This window comes from Misgurnus anguillicaudatus, chromosome 18, assembly GCF_027580225.2.
Source record: "Misgurnus anguillicaudatus chromosome 18, ASM2758022v2, whole genome shotgun sequence".
NCBI lineage: Eukaryota > Metazoa > Chordata > Actinopteri > Cypriniformes > Cobitidae > Misgurnus > Misgurnus anguillicaudatus.
The window spans coordinates 9,086,408-9,110,663 of NC_073354.2; the positions used below are offsets into that span (position 1 = coordinate 9,086,408).

Sequence of the window (24,256 nt, forward strand, 5' to 3'; positions counted from 1 at the left end):
TTTATTTAACCCTCAACAGTTATATGACAGTGTGGATGTTATTCTATTTAAAGGTGCAGTGTGTAAATTTTAGCAGCATCTAGTGGTGATGTTGTGAATTGTAACCAACGGCTCAGTCCACTTCTCAACCCTCACTTTTGAAACACACAGAGAAGCTACAGTAGCCATCACCGGACAAACATGTTATCATCGGAGACAACTTAGTAAAAAAAGTTTGTCCGTTAAGGGCTTCTGTAGAAACATGGCGTCACAAAATGGCGACTTCCGTGTAGGGGGACCCTCCGTGTATGTGGATAAAAAGGTCTTGTTCTAAGGTAATAAACACATAAAAGTTCATTATGAAAGGTCTTTATATATCCCTGATAATATAGTTTTGTATATTATTTTGCATTTCTGTCAAGAGATCCTTCTAAAAATTACACACTGCACCTTTAAAAGAAAATTAAAATGTCAAAAGATATTTTAATACTTTGCAAAATATGCTGTTCCAAACAATAAGCTGTTTAACCAAATTAATAATAATATACTGGATTATAATGATCCAAAAACAAATATCTGTAAAATGTGCTGCATGGACTGTAAAATAAATAATATATTTACACAAGTTACATAATAATATATGAGCATATCTTTGACATGACTTTAACTCTCCCATTCATTAAACTTGTACGTATACAAGTATAGACGGTTTCAGCAGTAACAACACAATCAAGCGACTGTCGCGGTCCGCGCGTAACTTCCGGTAAACTCCGCTAATAATTAATAACAACAAAGTACTTTAAACGTAGTTTATTTATATTACAAGCACAAAAACAACACATAGATTATAGGAAACCAAAACATTTGTTATTTTCGACGAGGCATTTGTTCACGGGATCAGTTTAGCAACTAGTCAGACCATTAAAAAAACGAAACTGGAAGTAAAGTTCGAATCCAGACGTGTATCACGTGCGTCCGATGAAACCGTCTATAGGTTTTGTTTTTATTTCACTTAACTAAGATCTAAGGGACTAAGATCAGAGGATGATGGTGGTCACACCTTGATTTCTTTCTTATTTTATGCCCATATGAATTAAAACAGTCAGTGCTGCTTTTTGCAGCATGGGATGGTGTTTTATCCTGCATAAAAGTTAATTTATTTCAGAAGACATGATTCCTTTTATATCCCATTGTGAGAAACCATCTTTTAGGAACTGTACATATTTTCTAGATGTCCTTTTGACACCCTCGGGACCCTAAAGAGACCTCCCATCTTACTTCCCAATATTTCAGCCCAATTCATTACTCTGGCACCTCTCCCTAATGTTACAGTCTTGTTTGAACATAGTGGCTATTCACTAACAATCCAGAATGGCATTCATCTACATTATTCAGTGTATTATGGCATTTCCATGAATAAAACCGTGTGAAAATAGTTGTCTTGTATTCTGAGCTCACAGCAAATGTTTAATTTTTGCAAGTTTTGGTTTGGTGGATGGGTAGAAATACAGCTTTATGCACTGAAGGATCCTGTATTGAGGGGTTCTTGGGATTCCAGAGACACCAGAAGGTTTAAATACATGTTTGCTTCTTAACTGTGGCTATTTATTGCTGCCTTTTCCTAATATTTTCCTTAAAAAAAAGATTTTAAAAAGCCTTTATATAGTCAAATCTTTCTATACTGTGAATCACTCAAATCTTATAATAGTTCAATAAATTCTGTTTAGATCCACCAAATATAATTTGCTTTTTTAAGTAAATGCACACTTTTTTTGTCTTTAGAACGACCTTTTTTCAAACTTAATAACTTGGAACAGAATATTTTGCGTATTTTTCAAAGTATCTTTTGACATTATTATTTCATTTACAGGAACAGTATGTAGGATTGTGGCCAAAACTGGTATTGCAATAACAAAACTAGTGGCTAAAACTGGTACTGCAATCACACAACTGGTGGCCAATACCCAAAATGACAACATAAACATCAGTTGAGGGCTGCAACTCCACTTTTTAAACGACAATATCCTGGCCAGACAACTGTTGTCAGTGATTAAAGTATTTGAAATGAAAATTATTTCTTAATGTCTAGTGACATATCAGGGACATTTTATGATTAATTGATATAAATTTCTTACATACTGTTCCTATAAATATAACAACATCCACACCGTCTTATAACTGTTGAGGGTAAAATAAAATTTGTAAACTTGTACTTGACTGTACTGGAAAAATAAACAAAAATGGCATGTGCATAATAATTTTGGAACGCAATTTCAATGGGTTTTTACTAGCATGGCAGTTTGCATAGGGTGTATATAGAGACTTCAGATATAAAAACGGTGACTTGTTTGGTAATATTTTCTAGTAAAATCACACTTTTTTTTGTATAGCTCAGTCGTAGAGCATTGCATTAGCAGTGTAAAAGGTGATGTTTCAAATCCAGTGAACACCCACATACTGATAAAAACATTTAGCTTGTAAAGGACTGTGAGTCACTTTGGATAAAAGCATCAGCCAAAAGCATAAATGTAATGTGAATGTATAATGAAATATTTGGGCATAGCAATAAGGCAATGTGGTGGGTTCATTATTATGACAACACGCACAAATCTAGTTCTTTAAAGGACAAGTTCGGTATTTTACACTTAAAGCCCTGTTTTCAGATTGTTTATGATGAAATAAAACGGTTTTGACTGAAGTTTCGACATTTGCGGCTGCCCCGAGACTTTTTGGGTGTTTGTGTTTCGGTTCCTACCTCTACAATGGGTTTGGTGGTGCACTGGAACGGTCCTTTCTGGAGTGCATTGAACTTTCGTTTACAAAGACGTGAAACTCACCCGAGTGGTCAGGGGTGTTTAATGATATGCTCACACAAAAATCGCGTTAAAAGATGCTTTCCAACAGCTGTTTTAGCATTCGTTGTTAACTTGTGGACCTATTTTTCCAAACGCCCCACACCCGTACATTCTTCCGCTTAGAGCTTGAATAATAGACACTCCAGCCCAGTTGATGGCGATAATCCGCCATTGCCAATTGCAAGAATAGAAACAAAGTTCCCGGCGCGGAGTAATACCGTATCTCACAGCACAACTAATACAAGTCAATGGAGTTGGCAAAAACTACGATAAAACCTGTTGGAATGCGTATTTTGCAGCGATTTTTGTGTGAGCATATCAGAGAACACCCCTGACCACTCGGTGAGTTTCACGTTTTTGTAAACAAAAGTTTAATGCATTTTAGGAAGGATTATTCCAGTGCACCATTAAACCCATTGTAAAGGTAGGAGCTGAAACACAAACACCCAAAAATTCTCGGGGCAGCCGCATATGTCGAAATTTCAGTCAAAACTGTTCTATTTCATCATAAACAATCTGAAAACAGGGCTTTAAGTGTAAAATACCGAACTTGTCCTTTAAAAGATCCTGTTTTTCCTGATCCCATTTTTCAAACTTTAGTTCGTGTGTAATGTTCCTGTTGTTAGAGCATAAATAATAGCTGTAAAATTCAATGCCAGGCGATATATTTTCATTAACAGAAGTCCCCTTTCAAAGCCTACAGCAAACGGCCGGTTTGGACTACAGCCCTCTACTTCCTGCATTAATGACATCACTAAAACAGTTTGTTGACTAAACTCCGCCCACAGGAATACTTCAGTCACTAGCTAACCTCAAACAGCTCTGCTAAACTAAGTTGCTGTCGAATCACAACACACTAAACAAACTACACAATCAGAACCCGTTATGTATTTCTGAATGAGGGACTTCATAGAACAAAGAAGACATCAGACCGTTTTTAGGACAGTGAAAACAGCGAAATAGAAATAAGTAAATTGTGTCAACTATATTGCTTTTCCCCCACAGAAAACATGAACACACGTTTAAGATGTGCGTACAGATGTAAGGACTCAACAAAAACGTGCGTATCATAATTGCTTCTAAATGTATGCAAAAAATCAAGAAAACCTAAAACCACTCGTACACAATAATCACTTACGCTATAATCAATTACTAGGATATAATTATGATGTGTATAATAATGTTGATATATAAAATTTACATAATTATATTTTATAGTATAATATTTTCTGTATTATATATTATTATACATGATCTATATTATTATTATATACATTATATTATACATTATTATAGCCTACTTATACTTTTCTTCCTCACTTTTTAAATCTCTATATGAAAGCGTTAATGCCTAATGTAAACATTATGTAAATGTAATGAGAAATCCAAACGTCAATCACTTGATCTCCTGTCTGTTTTATTGTAGAAACGCATCCAATACTTTAATGTTACTCCGGTGGACACACAGCACTGGCTTCTTCCAGCGACAGCAAAACCTCTTAAATGAAAAATGCAAAGCAAAACGGGACTGTACCGATAACAAAATATGATCAAGGATTTCTTTTTAAGCTCTTTTGCTTCTATAAAAACTGTGACAAATATGACAAACTGTGGAAAAGCCTTTATATGGAAAGCCTTTATATGCGAAAAAGCCTTTATATGCAGAAAGCCTTTATATGGAGCTGGTTTGGGCGTGTTTCATGCAAATTACCAACATTGTGCACGCAGCCGCTCATGAAGAACACTCCAAATTAACTAACATAAGGACAAGTATAAGAGCAAATTAATGTGCGTACGCAAATGTTGTGAATTAGGCGGAAAGTTTTCATGAGAAAAAAAGTGAATGAGACCCAATGTGCATGATTTCTGCCTCTGACCAGATGATTTGTGACGATCTAACATAATGTGTCTGTGTGAGAACAGAAGAGTTCTTCAGAAAAGACTTCATTATGTTAAATGTGCTTGACTCCTCACCTCATCTTAGCATGAACAGTGAGTGAATCCAGCAGGTTCATGGGTAGAGGTGTAACAGACCCAGACGCCAAGCAGTTTGTTCCGGGTAGAGTAATCCGCATACTGCCGTTCCCATAAATGGTCTCCACCAGTACACCCATGGGCAGTGTGAAACACTCAGGGTTAGTGGAGTATGCGTTACACAGCAGAGCGATCTTATAATCTGTCATAGGCAAACTCTTACTGCGCAGACTCTGCTGCAAAAACCTGAACAGAGAGAGAGAGAGAGAGAGAGAGAGAGAGAGAGCAGATTAAAGTGTTGTATCTATGAATGTTGTAGTCCCGTGCGGGTGAATGTGATGGTCTTACTCATGATGTAGCTTCAATGAGTGTGGGATGGGAATCTGCAGTTTGGAGGTTTCATTCTGAGCTTTGCAGTTCAGGTGGATCCAGATGCAGGTCATTGCGAAGGCATGTGTGGACTGAGGCTTGTTGATGTCTGGGACAGGAATACACTACACAAAAAAACAAATCCGTCTAATCATCATCATCACAGAAGCCCTCCACTACAACACTTAAAGGTGCCAACGAATGCATTGAAATAATCTGTTGAATTGTTCTCTAATATTTACATAGAAAGTTTGTGACTTTATTAAATGCAAAAATTATCTATAGACGGTTTTACATGTCCATTTACAACCCTAGGATTTATCCCCAGAATGAAATGGTCTATTATTACCTTATTTGGAAGGGTCATGAATAATAATGTTGAGCTCTGCTCTGATTGGCTGTTTCTTAGAGCAGCTCAGTTCAGGTTTTAAAGAAGCATTTCACCCGTGGAAACATTAATCTTTATTAAAAATTGATCATATTTGTAGTCAAAATGTAACATAAATTTTGAATTTGGTGCCTATTTGACCGAGAAAAGGAGTTTTTGTAGTCTCACCCCCTCTACAAAGATATAGGACTTCCTTCTTTCAATGATGCAAAATGATGATTTTTACATCATTGAAAGAAGGAAGTGCAACACTGAAATTCATATTTCTCCTGTCTCAGGGGAAACAGAGGGAATGATGCACGACCATTCAAAAACATGACTGGGTTTCTAACTATACACAGCTTAATGTAAATGGGTGAAGTGCCCCTTTAAGGAATAATCAATTGTTTGGAGATTGTTAATGCACGTTTCTGAGTGGTAAGTTTGTGGGGGTTTTTTTTAGTATGGACCTGCAAAACGTAACTGTAACGTCAATAGTAGAACTTCAGCATAAACGTTAGCATATGGCATTACTAGCATAATTAAACACATAACTCAAACTGATACAGTCATACATTACTATAGTGATGGTATTAACATAAATCTAATAATAAGCACATAAAGCAACAGAATACGGTAGTCACACCTCTCCTTAATACGGTTAAAAAACAGCAAGCATCTAAGTGTTGGGTTTGTATTTTGCACAATGTAAAGATAGAATCACATGTTGTTGTTGTACTGCACTAGTCCAATGTGAAAATAATACTTTCTGTTGAGAGGAAAAGCTCAATTTTGGTATTAACGTCTGTCACTATTGTAACAGGTGCACTCTAAAAACAAACCATTTTTAGTGCCATATAGCACCGGTGAAGCACCTGTATAGCACCTGTGTAGAACCAAATAGGGCCATATAGCACCACATATGGTTCTACATAGCACTATATGGTTCTACGGTGAATGTGATTTCACCAAGTAGGATGTGATCCTGGATCAACACCATTGTTGGTCCGGATCAACATTTTCATTAACCAATAAGATTGCAGGATTAGGATTAGGGTTTATGTTAGATTTAGGTTTAGGATTGAATTAGGGGCTTTTAAAAAATACCCCTCAAACTATTATTTCACACTAATTTGAGGGTTTAAAAATGGTTAGGGTTAGAGTTAAGGGTAGGTTGGGGTATCTTTGATTAAAACGTTGATCCAGGATCAACAAATAATGTTGATCCAGGATCACATCTTACTTGGTGAAATCACGGCAACCATGGTTCTACACGGGTGCTTCACAGGTGCTATATGGCACTAAAAATGGTTCTTCTATGATTACGAGCAAAGAACCACTTTTGGTGCTATATAGTAGAGGTCTTCTCGGATCCCAAGAAATGTACCCGACCCGAAATGACCCGAATCACTTCATACCCGACCCGACGTGCATAAATAAAATTTTTTTAAAGAAAGACCCGACCCGAGACAAACCCGAGAAAATTAGACCCGAGTCCGCCCCGAACTAGTGAATTTGACGTGCAATGGCAATGATGTGTGTGCATTCTGCAGACCCACGCGCAGCAGTCAGACAGAAAGAAACTCCGGTGGCCTTGCACCAATTTGGCGAGCTGCTCCATTCGTTTTACTTTGTTATCTGACGACGACACCAACGTAACCGCTAAAATGTACATTTATAATTGACTGACATGCTTGTCTCGACGAAAATGAACCTTCCGACAACCACACAATGTCGCAAGCGCTCTTGGCAAACAGATGAGAGGTTTGAAAAGGACATTGACGCACACAGACGAGAGAGTTCGGGTCTTCTCGGGTCCGTTCAGAAAAAACACATTCATTTTTTAATTACCCGAGACCCGATGCCGCTATTTTTGTACCCGACCCATGTCCGAGGCACATGTGAAACTTTTAGACCCGAACCCGATCGGGTCTCGGGTCGGACCTCGGGTTTTCGGATCTAAGTGGACCCGTGAAGACCTCTACTATATAGCACCGTTTGTTTTTAGAGTGTGAAGTATGTGTGAATAAGAGATTTCCACTGGTCATTGTGTGTGTGTACAGGAAATTTCTAGACTCACACCTGTACAGTAAATTTAAACATTGACAGAGTAACACAGAGCCATTCACACCGATCAAAGTTTGTTGTTATAAGACAGCGAATGTATCAGAACATATGCCTGATGTATGCTGAGGCTTTATAAGGATGGTCTGGTAAATAACCGCAAGATTTAAAATGACCCAAAGGTCTTTACACCATGATCAATACATTCAGAGAGAAACATGATGAAAAGCTGAGAGTCTCCTGTGAGTGAGCGGTTAATAGCCCTTCTGCACTTCTTACATCTTTACTTAAACTACAAGCTTGATGGACAGTTTTAGCACATCTGCCATTCACAGATCCTCTGGACTAATGGCTGAATCAGACCGCAGACGTTTGGCTTTTATCTCCGCTCTGCTGCAGCTGGTGGTTTTTTCTTTCTTTTTTTATTCACTTACGCTTTGAGCCAAGCCAACAACAGCTTTTCTCACAAAAAAGCTTCTAACAGTAACATTTTTACATTATCGTTTAGGAGCTTTGTTGGTTCCTGTGAATTCACGACTGAGGTTTACAAATCAGGGAAGGTTATACAATGATCCAGATGACCCAATCCACCTTTTTCCTGAACGCGGAAGTAAGTGATGTGACATATTTTCCTTCTTTGTGCGAGACTTCAGGTTTAATAGCCAGCCGGTAGAAAACAGTGTAGTGGGAGCACACATAAAACAGGATTTAAACTGTTAATATTTACTACAGCTGCCATGTTTGAACCAGTGTGAGGATGAAATTATGAAGTTGCTTGATATATGAATATATGAAGAGTTTGGTTCCAAAACGCGATAAACGCCATTTTTGAAAAAATGAGTTACTGCCTAAATCAGTACTATATCAGGTCAGTATTTAAAAGTAAATAATTAATTTCACGCAAAATCCAATATCCGCCATGTTATTCTGTCATATTTTCTCCCTTTTTCCCAAAATGCGATAAACGCCACTCCTCCTTTTTTACAGAACGCAATAAATCCATTCCAGAAATTACAGCCCACCAGTCACGCAATGTAAACAAACAATGGCGGCGCGCTCAGTACACGGAGTCCTAGTTTTCCTCATCTACTTTGTACTTCGTGATCAACAAACAAAACAAAATAATACTTTAATAGCATTGATAAACCTGTGATGGTTTTCTGTGACGGGAAAGAAACGTAAGCCATCAACATCGAATAATTTACGCGAGAGGCACTCGGTTGCTTGTTCTCCCGACAGCATCAAGCTTCTCATGCTAAAACATTGACCCCAGAGGATCCTATGAAAAACTTTACATTATTTTATTCAAAGTCAACGAAAATCGAGCAGGACCAAAACATTTTACAGCTGATCGAAGAGAAAAATGCTAAACAACGACGTCAATTATAACCGCTACAATGACACTGATAAATGACAAAGTAAGTGTTTTGATTAATGACATTAATGTTTATTTTTTTAATCAGTGTGTACAACTGTTCAACTAAATGAATATAACATGGCAAAGATGAATGCACATTTATACATTGATTCAATAGATTTATAGCCTTTTGAAACAAAAACTGTCATGGATTTATTGCATTTTGTGGAAAAAATAATTAGTTTTTATAATAAATCTTTGAAAATCAAGTTATGGATTTGAATTTTTTATGTTTTTATAACCTAAAAATGCTATGTGAAAGTTTGTAACAGAAAATAGTGGTTTTCATCTTGTCACTTTCTTGGTATAGAAAACACGTTTTTACCGAAATTTGTCAAAATGGATTTATTGCGTTTTGGAACCAAACTCTTCATATATTCAATCATTTTGTGATGTTGATCTTCTGATGGGTCTTCAATGCGCAAATATAAAAGCACAGAGACATACCAGTATCTTTACAATGGGAACGTTAGACTTTGTGTTTTTAACTTTTCAGGGGCTGGTTTAAAATGTCACAACTGTCCCTTTGGTTTAAACAGCAATTTTTAATGGAGTTTTTATGGCGACAATTCGAGCTTCACGCGGACCGACACAGTCAACGGCATCTTCCTTATTCAACACACTGTAAGCTATTTGAACAAACCATAATAAACATATTAAACCACTACATGTATTGAGTATTGTTTTCGTTTTATGAAAATATTATTACATCGCCTCTTACGCACTAGGTGAAGACATGAGCTTCTAAAATTATTTGCTTACTTTTAAATTATTTGCTTGTTCATGTAGCCTCTCATGGAACGGCTAAAATTCCACAAGGGGTTGTATTTGTTCCTCAGACGTTGCACAATAAACGTGACATCCAAACATATTCATTATAAGTCGTGAATGAAAAGTGAGATTCGAACGAATGTCCGTTAGTGATGTAATTGTATTGTATTGTATTTATATCGTAATTCGGTCAGAAACGTCAATATTGTGAGATGAACAAATGGTTTTGGAATAAAAGGCTTGGATATTCAATTTCCTTGGACTTTTGGGGATTTATGAACAATTTGTTTTGGACAATTACACCGAAGCAGATAAAGGGAAGATTTTGAAGGTAAGTATCCTAAATCGGCGCCGTCCGGTTCAGGTAACTAACAACTAGATAACAGTTTTATGACTGCTATAAATCATATGATGCTTTGTGTGTGTGCTTAATGGAATCCCGAAAGTCTAAGCTTTCAAAAGATGATGTGCCGCATGACTGTATATTTTGAAGATTTAATGCTTCAAAGTTACAATGACTCACGTGCAAGGGAGGGGGTGTGCCGTGTACGGCACAGTGATCCTTATCAGGTCAAAACATAACAAAAGTACACAAACACATTACAAACTATTATAAACATTAAATAAGCAGATTATGTCGTATATATTCTGTACTGTAATCACATTTTTGTAATAATATATAGTAGCAGCATATTTTTATCAGCATAATTTTAGTTGTTTTTAAACAATTATTGTATTTATTGTTTCCTGGCAGTTTCTATGAAAGGTTTTACTGGATGTATTTGTAAATACAGATCATGAGTGCATGTGCGCCAAATACACATTCAGTTCTTGTGCATGGATTACGGTTAAAACAAATGTTTTGTAGGGATTTACTGCGTGTGTATCAGCTATTATGGCAACCCCTAACTCTACAAATTATGTCGGTCTTCCTGGTTTTTATAATAAACATTAAACAGCCAGTCAAAACAGCACACTTGTGTCCTTCGCAATAGACTACCATTAGCTTTAGTGGCTCACCGGAAGTCATAAACAGGAAAGCTCAAAGATTGCGGCGCTCACATTTATTAAAAAAAAGGTGGATAAGAGAGTTTATAAAGTGTCCAGTTAGGTTCGTCTTAAAGTCTCCATTAACGAGGGTCGAAAACTCCAGAGTACTGTGGATGTCAGGCGTAACTGTAGTTTTATAATGAAAACGCATAAATGTAAACGTAGCCTATGCATGGTCTGGTATGAAACCTACAGTTCAAAGACCTGAGCTATAGCAGGTCAGCATCTATTATAACTCTAGTGCAGATGAAAACATCTGCTATTTAACTGTATAATAGATATGTAACCTTCTGACAGAGCTAAATGACACTTTAATTAGGTGATCTTATCCAACAGTCACGGCATGTATCATGAATTAATGGAGCACAGCAGATACTCTCACAGGTTAGTGCGTAAATGACAAAACCAATTTCAGCAGTGTGTTTACTCACCTCTTTCTCGGGGTAAAGCAGGTCAAACAGTTTCATGACGGGGAGGAAGTCAGCCAGAGCGTTCTTCTGAATACTTCCCGAGATAAACTGAAGGAGGACCCACATCAGATGATCACGTCCCTTTATTAACCCTCGACCGGCCAGCTGATCGGATACAAAATACGTATTTAATTAAATACAGGCGACACTTTCTGACTAGGGTGACTAGACAGGATGAGTACAATGTAATTCATGTGTCTCTGTGTGTGTGTATGTGTGTGTGTGTGTGTGTGTGTGTGTGCGTGCGTATGCGTGCCTGCGTGTGTGTGTGTGTGTGTCCCTGTCCCAAATGGCTCCATTAAATCTTCAAGTGATATTTTAAGTCTTCTACAATCAAATGTGACCTGTGCTGGCAAAATTTGTCTAAATGAGCACCATCTAATTTAAGCTACAGCCAAAAGAAAGCATAACTGTCAATTTTGATTGAAATTGAGGTTAAGTACATTAACCTCCTAAGACCCGAGCTCTGGTTTTTCTTTTTTTACAGATTTCTTTCAGCTATTTTGGGGTTAGGAAGAACCAATAAATATAATAACCAAATATTTTTCTTTGAACATGAAGCAGTGTAACAGGTTCCAGTCACACAGAATTAAGTATTATGGTGCAAACAACAAAATATGTGATCCGCCTATTAAGTTATTGTCCGTCTTAGAAATGCAATAGTTGTCAGCAGTCGCTATGCTAATATTTCCTTAAATAAAGCTCTTGCTGTCCTTTTGTATTAACACAAATATTTTTCATTTTTCATGAAACATACAGTTTACGGATCAGCATGAACGCTTTTAGTGGCAGGTGAGATCTTACCTTGAAATGCCAAACTTTAGGGCTGTCGACTATTTGTGGTAACTTTGCATAGCAAACCTACCAAACTGATCCCAAACAAAAATGTTGTCTACTCACCCATATCCATATCAGCACAATCAAATTAAAAACCACCAGAACCGCCAAATATGTAATTGCATCTAGGTCATGATTGCACGCTGTTTTTTTAAAAGTGTCTCAATTCAAGTCATTCACAGTAGTTTTATATTAATTTACTTTACATTTTACTACAGTGGTAATAATTAAACGTGTACAATAAAAAAAAAACAGAAAAGTGATGACGGTGGGGCCCCCTAGCGGACTTATGGGCCCATATGCCTGGCATACTCTGAACCCCCCCTAACGGCGCCCCTGTCTACGTATGTGGACACACCAGGTTTTAGGAGGTTAAGCTCTCGTCTAGCGATCTCAAATCTCTTTGTACGTTTTTTGAGAGATGAATCGTCCTAAATGCTTGATCTTATAAAACATGCAGGAATTATAAAGTAAAGTGCAGGACATGATGTTAAAAGAGTTATTAAGGGAGATAAGACATGAAAACAAACTTCCTCGCACTGACTGACAGATCTGAAACTTCCACACAGATGCGCGAGTGCTCGACTCAGATATATACAGATAAACAAAGAATGACAGTTTTAAAAATATCTGTTTTGAGAAGAATTCACGCAAATATAATCTGTTATGTCTTTAGTGAATGTTCAATTAACTGTTTGGAAGAAAATATCTGATGAAGATTATATTAGATCCTTTATATTGGGTCCCCAGTGCTTGAATCAACCTAGAAAAAGTCAATAAGATCAACCCAGTAACTTAGTTTTAATAAACCATTCTCTGCAAGCATGTGAAAAAATAGATCATTGAAATTTGGCTCCCCTTGTGATGGTGGGGATAATACCACCAATTAATCTGCACTATCCAACCATAAGACTGCCATTTAGTGCAGAGATAAACTAATTTGCATTTAAAAGGACACACCCAAAATAGCAATTTTAACATGCTATGATAAATTATTTATATGGTACTTTGAGCTAAAACTTCACATATGCACTTTGGGGACAACAAAGTTTATTTACATCTTTAAAAAGTCTGTCTGTCTGTCTCAATGTCAACCAAACAGTAAAAGAAAGAAAAAAGTTGAACATATATTTTTCCTATAGTATGTTTTTTGACTTTGTGTGTGTAAAATTGGTTTCACCAGTGATTTTAAGTTAAGCTGTGATTTTGTTTTTCAACCTTATAGGGGTGGTTCAATGGTTTTTTAAGCATTCTGACTTATTAACACAGTTATAGAGTTGTTTCCTCATGCTAAACGTAGGCGAAGTGTCAAAAAAGCAGTTGGATGTGTTACAGAGTATTTCTGTGCCGAATGCACTTTGCCAGGTTTCGTACAAGTTTCGGAAAGTTTTTTTTCGATTACAGGTCCAACTGAAATTTCAGGGGTTTCCGATACTTATCACTTCTTTATATGGGCACTTCCCCAGGAAAACTCCGCCCACCCGTCAATCAGCGGGAGACACTAGAGCTTGCAAACAGCTTATCACGCCACACAGCTTTGTTTAATTTCAAAACTCAACAATGGCACGAAAGATGAAGTGTGTTTTTGGATGTAAGGAGAAGAAAGTCAGCCTTATGGAAACAATGGATATAGTTTATTATCCGGAGTTTTGCGTGTGTGTTTGATGCGCTGGATTTTCCCAACCGGGTCATGACGAGTTGCACGCGGTAAGTAAGACTTCTGTCTTATGTTGGAAATAGTCGCGTGCATATTATATAAATGACACGAACATGTAGCGAATCATAAGTTAAACACTGTTGTATAGTGCTGCATGACTCGTACTCGCTCCTCCCGCGGTGTAACTCCTCCTTCTTCATTTTTCGTACGTTATCGGAAAGATTCGGTAAAGCTAATCTTTCTTTTATAAATCTGATTAATCTAAAGACTCTTCGGAGATATAAAGGATGTCATACTACTCTATAGGTACTCCAGATTAACATCAGAAATGCAGAAACAGCGTGTGTTACGTGAGCTTTAAAAAAGTCTTCAACTCGATTTTTCTCAAAAGGTGTAGCTGTGTTTTTTATAGAGAATGTCAAAATATAAATAACTCATTTGTGAGTCATTCTGAGTCTTTGCAGCACAGGTCCCATACTGTATGTCATTGCGTGTGAATGCACACATGGACTGGGAATTGAAAGCTATGGCAATCTGTCGCTCATCTTCTGTATGATGAGCCAACTCAATAAACTTCATTAAATGCGTTTATAAAGACAAATGTTTGCTTAAGTTTTAATATTAACGCACATTGCTAGACATGAAAGGACCTCAATCTACTTAATATTTTAATATAATATTCCTCTATATTAAGCACACATATGTAAGAGAATAATGAAAGCGTTTTCACAATATACTTTAACACTTGTTTAAAAATTAAGAAATGTTGGTTTTGCCGGTTGTTTATGAATAACAGCTCTGAATTATCACAATGCGTCTAAGCAGCCACGTTACAGGAAAATAAGTGAACAGTGTCCCAATTTGAAGTGAGCTAGAGTCCTTACCAGTGTCCGAACCTGCATACACGATATATACTGATTTACGACCTCAGAGCTAGGGAGCGGATTAAGACACAACCTATGTTACTTTATACTGTTATCATGTGATAGTCTCTCTACAGCATACTTTACAAATAACAGCAGACCAGATTAAAACTACATGAGAACGAGTAAAGATTTAAAGGCGGAGTCCACGATGCTTGAAAAACGCGTTGGAAAAGGAGACGGGCCCACTACCAAAACACACTTATAGCCAATCAAATCAAATCAAATGCCGGGTTGCGTATGTGTGGGGCGGGTCTATCAACAGAAGGTCCAGATTCTATTGGGGTAGGGGCGTGTTTGTTTAGGTGATTTCAAATATTAACATTGGCTTTCAAACATCATGGACTCCGCCTTTAAATTTCTGGCTGAACTACTACTTTGGACCGTGAGGGCTGATGGCACCATTTGGGACATGCGAAGATGTGTGACTGCTGCACCTTCTGATGGAGCGAGAGCACCATGTGAGGGAAGCTTGCGAACTGGAACAGAACAAAGAAGATGAGCTGGCTGGAGAGATGCTGCCACAAGAGTTGACTGGTGCCTCCGTCATCAAACTGCTCCTCCGTCTCGGACCGCTCCATGGCGTACACCACCAGATCTACCAGCTGGTCTTCCAGAACCAGACATCTCTGCTTATGCTGGAACAGAACCACATGTTTACACATACCAGAAAAACTGTCGGCAGCAGACCTCCAGCTGAATCATTTATGACTTTATACAAAGCTTTGCAGCAGACACAGAAGTTTCTACCTTCTGTGCTTTACTTACAGCATGTGTCATTTTATTGTGTTTTAATTTGCACGAGTTATCAGTCGAGATAACAGCATGTAGTGAATTTTTTTTTGCTGTCTCTAGTAAATAACAACTTTGATAAGATCTGGGCTACAGTGGTCACATTAGTCGAGCATTACACAAGTTAGATTTCAAAAATAATAGATCAGCAATAATGTGATGTTTAATGTCATGATCTGCATAGCAGGTGGCTGAAGATGACGACGTGTGAGTAAAGCACAGATATAGCAGATGGAGCTTATATCTCACCATCATAACAACATATGTTAAATGTTTATAATTCAAAATCACACATAAATCACAGTATAATTTTTGACCAAACTGTATAGCCTTAGGATTGACTCCAGCATTATGATGCATCAGGCACATGAATGTGACTTGACAACAACCATCCTGATTCCGGTCTCCTATAGTAATAGCCAATCCAGAGACCGACAGAGGATATAATAATGTTTTCTCACTGAACACAGATCATTATCATCACAGCCAGCCAGGTCACACGAGATGATGAAACACAAATGGGACGCCCGGGTGTCGTTCTCATCACAACAAAACAAACAGACACGCATGATGTGAAGATGCTCACAGAAGCCCTGATCGCAGGGAAAGCTGCAAAATATCACCTAATAATCTGTGCTTCAAACACACAGATAATACCAAGTCTGGCCTCAGATCAGTCTGTATTTATATTGCAGAGGAAAGCATGCCTCCTGCTGGTCAATACTGATGCGCAACAGGTGCAGAATAAAAGAGATCACAGATCACAGACCCCCATCTGATACAGCAGCTTCCCCTGTAAGATAACATGCAGGGATTGATCAATGCACTACTGTCTGTGTCCCTGCTGGGTGTGCATCAGCAACACTGACGGTGTTAGATTTCATTAACCATTTATTTCAACCATTTTTAATGGCTTGACAAACATTTTCTTTTGAACAGGAGGTAAAGGGCGATTGTTTTTCCAATGGTCTTCAGTATTAAACTATGGTTTGAAGGGACACTGCAGATAAGCTTTACTCAACTTAATGCGACTGTTCACATGATTATTACAAAATAATTCCAATGTACTTATAGATGATCACAAAGCTAACAGACATGGACTAGAAGCCAGAAAACTCTAAATAATTTCATGGGGTTTTAATATCAGATGTCTGTGAAATTCAGCCATGTTTACTGAGGATCATTCTGACAGTGTAAGTAACGTTACTTATGGGATGTGGGAGTGAATTATCTCCACACAACACCCAGAGAGCCAACAAACACACAAACAAACAGAACAACAGCGGCATAAACACACACAGCATGCGCCGATCAGGGCTTGAAATTAACAGATTGTCTTCATACTCAGGTACGCTTTAAAGTGGAACACTCGTGTGTGTGCGTGTGTGTGTGTGTGTGTGTGTGTGTGTGTGTGTGTGTGTGTGTGTGTGTGTGTGTGTGTTTTAGACTACAAGTACAAAAGACTATGGTTTATTCTTTGTCTTCTACATTGTTTCTTTATTTTGGAAATTACCCAAATATTAGTGCAGAGCGATGAAAATGAATATATAAATAGATTTAGTATAATGTTCATCATTTAAGTGACATCCACTTTAGAAACTGTTGTTAAAATCCAATCATGAGAGATTAAGGGTCATTCTCAGGAAAGCGTCATATCATGTGTGAGCAGTATATATAATTTATTTAAAGGTGACATGTCACAAAAATCTGACTTTTTCCATGTTTAAGTGCTATAATTGGGTTCCCAATGCTTCTAGCAACGTAGAAAATAAATACTTAATATAATAACTGCTTATTTTATGAGGTACAAGTCTCTACTGTAAAGGTGTTGGTGAGGAAGATGATCATGTACCTGAAGCTTTGCCCTACTAACCTAAAACAGAGGTGGTAAGCAGCAACAACCAGTTACATCAGTGATGAAGAAGTATAAGGTTAGAAAAACACAAAAGGCCTATGATGCTTTGGGACATTAAAGATGTAAGAGTCAACCTGACAGCTGCTATAGGATCATCTAAGCCTCAACAGCTTTCCAAGGAGACCTCAAGATGACTTAGTTATGCAAAATAAAACAACGGTTAAAATAAGCTAAGATAGGTTAAGAATTGGCCATAGAAATCCTCACAAACCTGAAAGATGAATTCCTCAATATCTAAAGCAGGAAGAACTCAAAAGTAATCTTTAAATAAATGATTAAACATTGTTTTCCTGAAAATGACCTTTAAACACACACTTGGAAAGAATTGAGTTTGTGATCTCAAACAAAATGTTTAGCCAAGATGTCAGAGTAGAGAAATGAAAATTTAATAGATTTGATGTCCATCATTGCAAATAATTGAACATAAAAAAGTTTGTGGAGAAAATAGTGAAGAATGTGAAAGAGTGCAGAAGACTAATTCAGACAGTTTATAAATCGTCATTGTGGCAGTCAGTAATTTCAAGCCCTATGTTTGTTTTTTTCTTCTTGAACTTGAGTTTCTTCCTTTTTCAATTGTAATTAGATGAAATAATTTGGTTTGGCTATGATGTCTTGTGGTTAGTCACAATACAACAGTAAGATTGTGAACATACCTGAGCAATGTTCAGGGTCTAGAGCAGTGGAGGAGGATGGGCAGGCAAGACAGGACAGAACAAAAATAAAGGAGGAAAGAAAGAAAAGAAAACACAAATACAGTGACTAGGAGGCCCCGTCATTCAAGCCAAACCACACCCCCAGAGACGAGAGAGAGATAGGTGGGGCAATACTCCCTACCAGACAGCAGAGACAACAAAATGATCTACCAGAAACACTGAGAGAAAGAAAGAGAAAGTAAGAAAGAGAGAAAGAGATCTAGCCAGCGCTTTATAAAGGAGCTAGTTTGGCAGGGAGTATTGTGGCGATTAGCCTTGCAGAAACAACAAAGCAGCTTTGGTCATTGGTTTGCTGGGACTACTGAAACTACGAGGACCTGATCTGTCCACGTCTCTGTGTTCACCTCAGGAGATGGACAATCAGGGCAGAGGAGGGAAGAAGAGATGAGGTTACCTGTTTGTTAAGGCCGAGCATGTTGCAGACCATATCCCTCGAGTACGGCTGTTCCAGGACATATCTCAGCAGACCCGTCTGCGGCTCAAACAGATCCTACACACAAGAGACAGAGACTCACTGGAGAATCTGATTTCATCCTTTAGCATGTGATTTGAAAATTAGTTAATGATATTTTGTGACTTTGATTACTCTAGCACAAAAGGAAAGTGTGAACCCTTAGAATTAATAACTGGTTGACCACAGGCAGCAATAACCTGAACCAGGCACTTCCTGTCGCTGTGGTTCAGACCTGCACATCGAGGAGGAATTTTAGCCCATTCTTCCTGGCAGAACTGCTTTAGCTCTGTCATATTATTTGGACGTCTCATGTGTATGGCCCTCTTTAAGTCAATCCATAGCATCTCTATTGGGTTAAGGTCTGAGCTCTGACTTGGCCACTCCAAAAGGCGAATTTTGTTTTTCTGAAGCCATTCTGTTGTGGACTTGCTGTGGTGTTTGGGGTTGTTGTCCTGTTGAATCACACACCTTCTACACAATTTCAGCCGTTCTCACATAATCCTGAAAAATTGTCTGATATATTTGGGAATTCATCTTTCCCTTAATGATTAAAAGCTGGCCAATACTGCTGTGGAGTGTCAATGTGTTCTTTTGCAAACTTTAGGTGTGCAGCAATGTTCTTTTTAGTAAGCAGTGGCTTCCTTCGTGGTGTCCTGCCATGGATACCCTGCTTGTTCAGTGTTTAGCGTATTGTAGACTCATGAACAGAGATGCTAGCAAGTTCCAATGATGCCTTCAAATCTTTGTCTGTCATTCGGGGTTGTTTCTTTAACTCATTGATGAGTCTTCGTTGTGCTCTTGGTATCATCTTGACTGGGCACCCACTTATTGGTAGAGTAGCATTTGTAGATTGTTTCCCTAACTGAAGACTGGTGAATTTCTAAAGTCTTTTAAATAACTTTGTAACCCTTTTCAGCTTTAGGTTAAGCAACAATTCTTGATGTTAGCTCATCTGAAAGCTCCTTTTTGGCAAGGCATGGTTCACATAGGCGTGTCCTTCATGTACAGAGCAAACTCCAAAAGCTTGAGGGGTTTTTATCCATAAAGTAGCTGTAGTCCACACCTCCAAACCTATTATCTTAACCAGACTCAAGGTGTGCTAAAACCTGACTCCAATAAGCTTTTTTAAGGGTCATTAACTCAAGGGTTCACATACTTTTTTCGCAAGCACTATGAGGTTTTTTTGGTTGTTCTCAATAAAGACATGAAAGATCAGAATTTTTTGTGTTATTATTTTAAGAAACATTGGGGCAGTTTTCTGAACAGGGATTAGACTGGTCCTAGACTAAAATAAAAGGTCCAAACTTGCACTAACATACCTTAAAATACATCGGTGCCCTTTGTTTTGCCTCAAAATGCACACAAGTAATGTTTTTAGTAAGGCATGTTTGTTAAAACTAGTTATATTTTCTAATTAAACTAGTCCTGGCTTAAGATAATCCCTGTTTGGGAAACCGCACCTTAATGTTTGTCAATACCCTTGATTTACATGAAGATCAGATCACATTTGATGACAAATTTATAAAACAAATATGAAATTCCAAAAGGTACTTTTTCTTGCCACTGTATTTACACAATTATAGACATAAAAAGTCCATGGCACATAATCATATTTTTTTCTCTGAAGTTTTCGATAAAAGAAAAGGGTTCACTCCGTGATTAACAACATGATGCAATCCAACAGTAACTTGTAAGCATAAGATTTAGATTTATAGATTGATCTGTTTCGCTGAAGCTTATTAAAAAAGATGAGGATTCGAGTTGTGAGTACAAAGCATTTATCAGTTGTACCTTATCATATGGCAGCATTCCTCTCAGTGGAAAACGCAGGGTGGTTGGGTCGAGTTTCCAGGAGTTACAAATCGCTCCAGAATTATTAACCACTGGCAGAAGACTGCAGCGACCTGAAACATACAAACATATCCTTCTGCAAACATGTAACATGCTGCCCCGGGGCATAATGGGATACGAGAGGCTGCGTTCCACAACTGTAAGATGAATTTATCTTACCGCAAATGGAGTTTATTCGGGCTGTAGGTCTGAAACTATCAACGAAGTCACAAATCAGGCTGCCCAAGAGCTGAGAACAAAAAAATTAAACAAATGTATTCTACAGAGAATATAGCCTACCGAAATATAAACAAAATTAGAGGAAAACACATCTGAAAGAATTACACTGATTAAGCACATATCTCTTTACCCAGTGTGAGAGCGCCCCCTCTGGATACAGCTTTCTGATCTCTGTTACTGCAAAATATGCCGGAAGCAGGCAGGCGTTACGGTCCAGTATGTATTCCACAACCTTTATAGAAGACAAAACAACATCAACAAAACATCACAACAACCAAACACCAGAAACGCTCGGTCTGTCTGTCTGTCTGTCTGTCTGTCTGTCTGCCTGTCTGCCTGTCTGTGTCTGTGTCTGTCTGCCTGTCTGTGTCTCTGTCTGTCTGCCTGCCTGTGTCTCTGCCTGTCTGTGTCTCTGTCTGTCTGCCTGCCTGTGTCTCTGTCTGTCTGCCTGTCTGTGTCTCTGTCTGTCTGCCTGCCTGTGTCTCTGTCTGTCTGTCTGTCTGCCTGCCTCTGTGTTTCTGTCTGTGTCTCTGTCTGTCTGTCTGTCTGTCTGTCTGTCTGTCTGTCTGTCTCTCTGCCTGTGTCTCTGTCTGTCTGTCTGTGTCTCTCTCTGTGTCTCTGTCTGTCTGTCTGTCTGTCTGTCTGCCTGCCTGCCTGTCTGTCTGTCTGTCTGTCTGTCTGTCTCTGTGTTTCTGTCTGTCTGTCTGTCTGCCTGCCTGCCTGCCTGTCTGCCTGCCTGTCTGTGTCTCTGTCTGTCTGTCTGTCTGTCTGTCTGTCTGTCTGTCTGCCTGTCTGTCTGTCTGTCTGCCTGCCTGTCTGTCTGTCTGCCTGCCTCTGTGTGTCTGTCTGTGTCTCTGCCTGTCTGCCTGCCTGTGTCTCTGTCTGTCTGCCTGTCTGTGTCTCTGTCTGTCTGTCTGCCTGTCTGTGTCTCTGTCTGTCTGTCTGTCTGTCTGTCTGTCTGTGTCTCTGTCTGTCTGTCTGTCTGTCTGTCTGCCTGCCTGTGTCTCTGTCTGTCTGTCTGCCTGCCTGTGTCTCTGTCTGTCTGCCTGTCTGTCTGTCTGTCTGTCTGTGTCTCTGCCTGTCTGTGTCTCTGCCTGTCTGTGTCTCTGCCTGTCTGTGTCTCTGCCTGTCTGTGTCTCTGCCTGTCTGTCTGTCTGTCTGTCTGTCTGTCTGTCTGTCTGCCTGTCTGTCTGTCTGTCTGTCTTTCTGCCTCTGTGTTTCTGTCTGTGTTTCTGTCTGTGTTTCTGTCTGTGTCTCTGTCTGTCTGCCTGCGTGTGTCTGCGTGTCTGTGTGCGTGTCTGTGTGCGTGTCTGTGTGCGTGTCTGTGTGCGTGTCTGTCTGCGTGTCTGTCTGCGTGTCTGTCTGCGTGTCTGTCTGCGTGTCTGTCTGCGTGTCTGCGTGTCTGCGTGCGTGTCTGCGTGTGTGTCTGCGTGTCTGTCTGCGTGTTTGCGTTTCTGTCTGCGTGTCTGTCTGCGTGTCTGTCTGCGTGTCTGTCTGCGTGTCTGTCTGCGTGTCTGTCTGCGTGTCTGTCTGCGTGTCTGTCTGCGTGTCTGCGTGTGTGTCTGCGTGTGTGTCTGCGTGTCTGCGTGTGTGTCTGCGTGTCTGTCTGCGTGTTTGCGTTTCTGTCTGCGTGTCTGTCTGCGTGTCTGTCTGCGTGTCTGTCTGCGTGTTTGCGTGTCTGTCTGCGTGTGTGTCTGCGTGTGTGTCTGCGTACCTGTCTGTGTGTCTGCGTGTCTGTCTGCGTGTCTGTCTGCGTGTCTGTGTGTCTGTCTGCGTGTCTGTGTGTCTGTCTGCGTGTCTGTGTGTCTGTCTGCGTGTCTCTGTCTGTCTGCGTGTCTCTGTCTGTCTGCGTGTCTCTGTCTGTATGTATGTCTGTCTGCCTGCATGTCTGAATGTGTCTATGTCTGTCTGTCTGTGTCTCTGTGTCTGTCTATTTACCTCTCGTGCCGCCAGCATCTGCTGAACCACAGCTGAGCTCACAAAGTTTGGGACAGTCTGAATCTTATCCATCACAGCCTTTAGTAAATCCCTCACACCCTGATAAACAAAAACAGACAATAGCATTTAAATAATTGAACAGACATACAAACAAACATATCATTGGCTGATAACGGTAAAGATGATAAACAGATTAACATGTAAATTCCATGATATTAATTATTTTAAAAATGCCTCTGATCCATGCAAGCATTCTGTAATCTGAGATTTTAAAAAGCACCTTCATGAGCAGGGTTTTTTTATTACGTTCAATGACATCTCTGTTAATGTTCACAGATTAATAACTAATATCTGACACCTTGTAGTCGACTCCACCGATGATTTTGCGGATGAGCTTGAAGGTCAAGGCCCAAAGTTGAGTTCTCTCCCACTCCAAACTGTCTGAACTGATGAGCGCCTGACAAACCATTCTGAAAAAACACAATCATACACTTCAGCAGACATACAACCCAACCAATTATATCGTTATGAGTTGTCCTCTTGATCACCTGATTCAGAATAGGAATTTCATTGTCATTAACTTACAGATGTTTTTGAATCATTATGTTTCAGATTGGAATTAATGAATAAATAAAATATTTGAACCTCTACTTGTATTATGTTTGAGTACACAAACCTTCTTCTCATCTGTGATAATGTCCATGTCTATAATCAGGGTCTAATCAATTTTGACAGAAGCAGGTCGGTCAGAGGCCGCATTTTTAAAGTAACATCAGAACAGACCCGAGCAGTGTTTACCTGGGAGGCAACAGGTTGGTCTCCACCGCCATTGCCAGACAGTCATAGAGAAAGGAGATGCGTTTGGGACTGTGTTGACTATGAATGAAGCGCACAATCCACTGCACACACTGGTCATGTGACTCCTGTAGTGACATCACACACACTTCATATTAGTCCTGGATAAACTACATATATAGAGACCTCACAACACTCCAGATATCACACATTAATCCCTATAGAAATGTGTCGGCAATGGTACATCATCACACATGGAAAAGTAAAGTAAACTGAATCATTGAGGTATAGCTGAATGTTGGGAAATATATGAACAATGCCTTATTGACTACCATTTTGGCCAAAATAAAATTTATTTTAAAATGTATGGCTGTTTCTGTCTTTAAAGCGATGCACTAGATGCACTCTGTAGATTTTAGCGGCATCTAGTGGTGAGGTTGTGAATTGTAACCAACAGCTCAGTCCGCCCATAGATAAATAAATACATAGAAATCATTCCTTAAACATTTGACAGGTCAGGTGTGCATTTTACAGAAAAATAATCAACACCGCTGGAACATTTCTCAACCAATCAAAATAATGCATTCAACAGCCCTGTGGTATAATCAAATATATTTTTCATGACACTGTTTAAATGAAAATGAGTTATATATACTGACCTGAGGCAGACTACTCCAGTACTGTCTGAACGCTCCTAAACAGCTCACTAGTTTAGTTCTCTCATCCTCAGGACTGTCCATAAACATCCTGTGAACGACACAGATACACAATATAACACACAACCCACAAATACATCACAAGTTATCAGGTTCATAATTCTGGCAGACATTTAAAATCTCTCTCATT

At 39.0% G+C, this 24,256-nt stretch overlaps 1 protein-coding gene across 2 annotated transcripts in view; it reads right to left on the minus strand.

Moving 5' to 3' along the window:
• The window catches only part of med23 (mediator complex subunit 23), a 51,584-nt gene that overhangs the window by 25,772 nt on the left and 1,556 nt on the right, over nt 1-24,256 (minus strand). Inside the window, exons 3-15 of one of the 2 annotated variants that reach the window (XM_073855818.1) lie at nt 24,070-24,157; nt 23,414-23,538; nt 22,974-23,085; nt 22,616-22,714; nt 20,808-20,909; nt 20,618-20,687; nt 20,399-20,511; nt 18,548-18,643; nt 18,094-18,111; nt 15,171-15,371; nt 11,278-11,421; nt 5,157-5,302; nt 4,809-5,054 (exon numbers count right to left, since the gene is read on the minus strand). In XM_073855818.1, coding sequence (XP_073711919.1) covers nt 4,809-5,054; nt 5,157-5,302; nt 11,278-11,421; nt 15,171-15,371; nt 18,094-18,111; nt 18,548-18,643; nt 20,399-20,511; nt 20,618-20,687; nt 20,808-20,909; nt 22,616-22,714; nt 22,974-23,085; nt 23,414-23,538; nt 24,070-24,157 — 1,560 coding nt within the window. The remainder of the gene's footprint in view (nt 1-4,808; nt 5,055-5,156; nt 5,303-11,277; nt 11,422-15,170; nt 15,372-18,093; nt 18,112-18,547; nt 18,644-20,398; nt 20,512-20,617; nt 20,688-20,807; nt 20,910-22,615; nt 22,715-22,973; nt 23,086-23,413; nt 23,539-24,069; nt 24,158-24,256) is intronic. The other variant, XM_073855819.1, reaches the window with a different exon arrangement.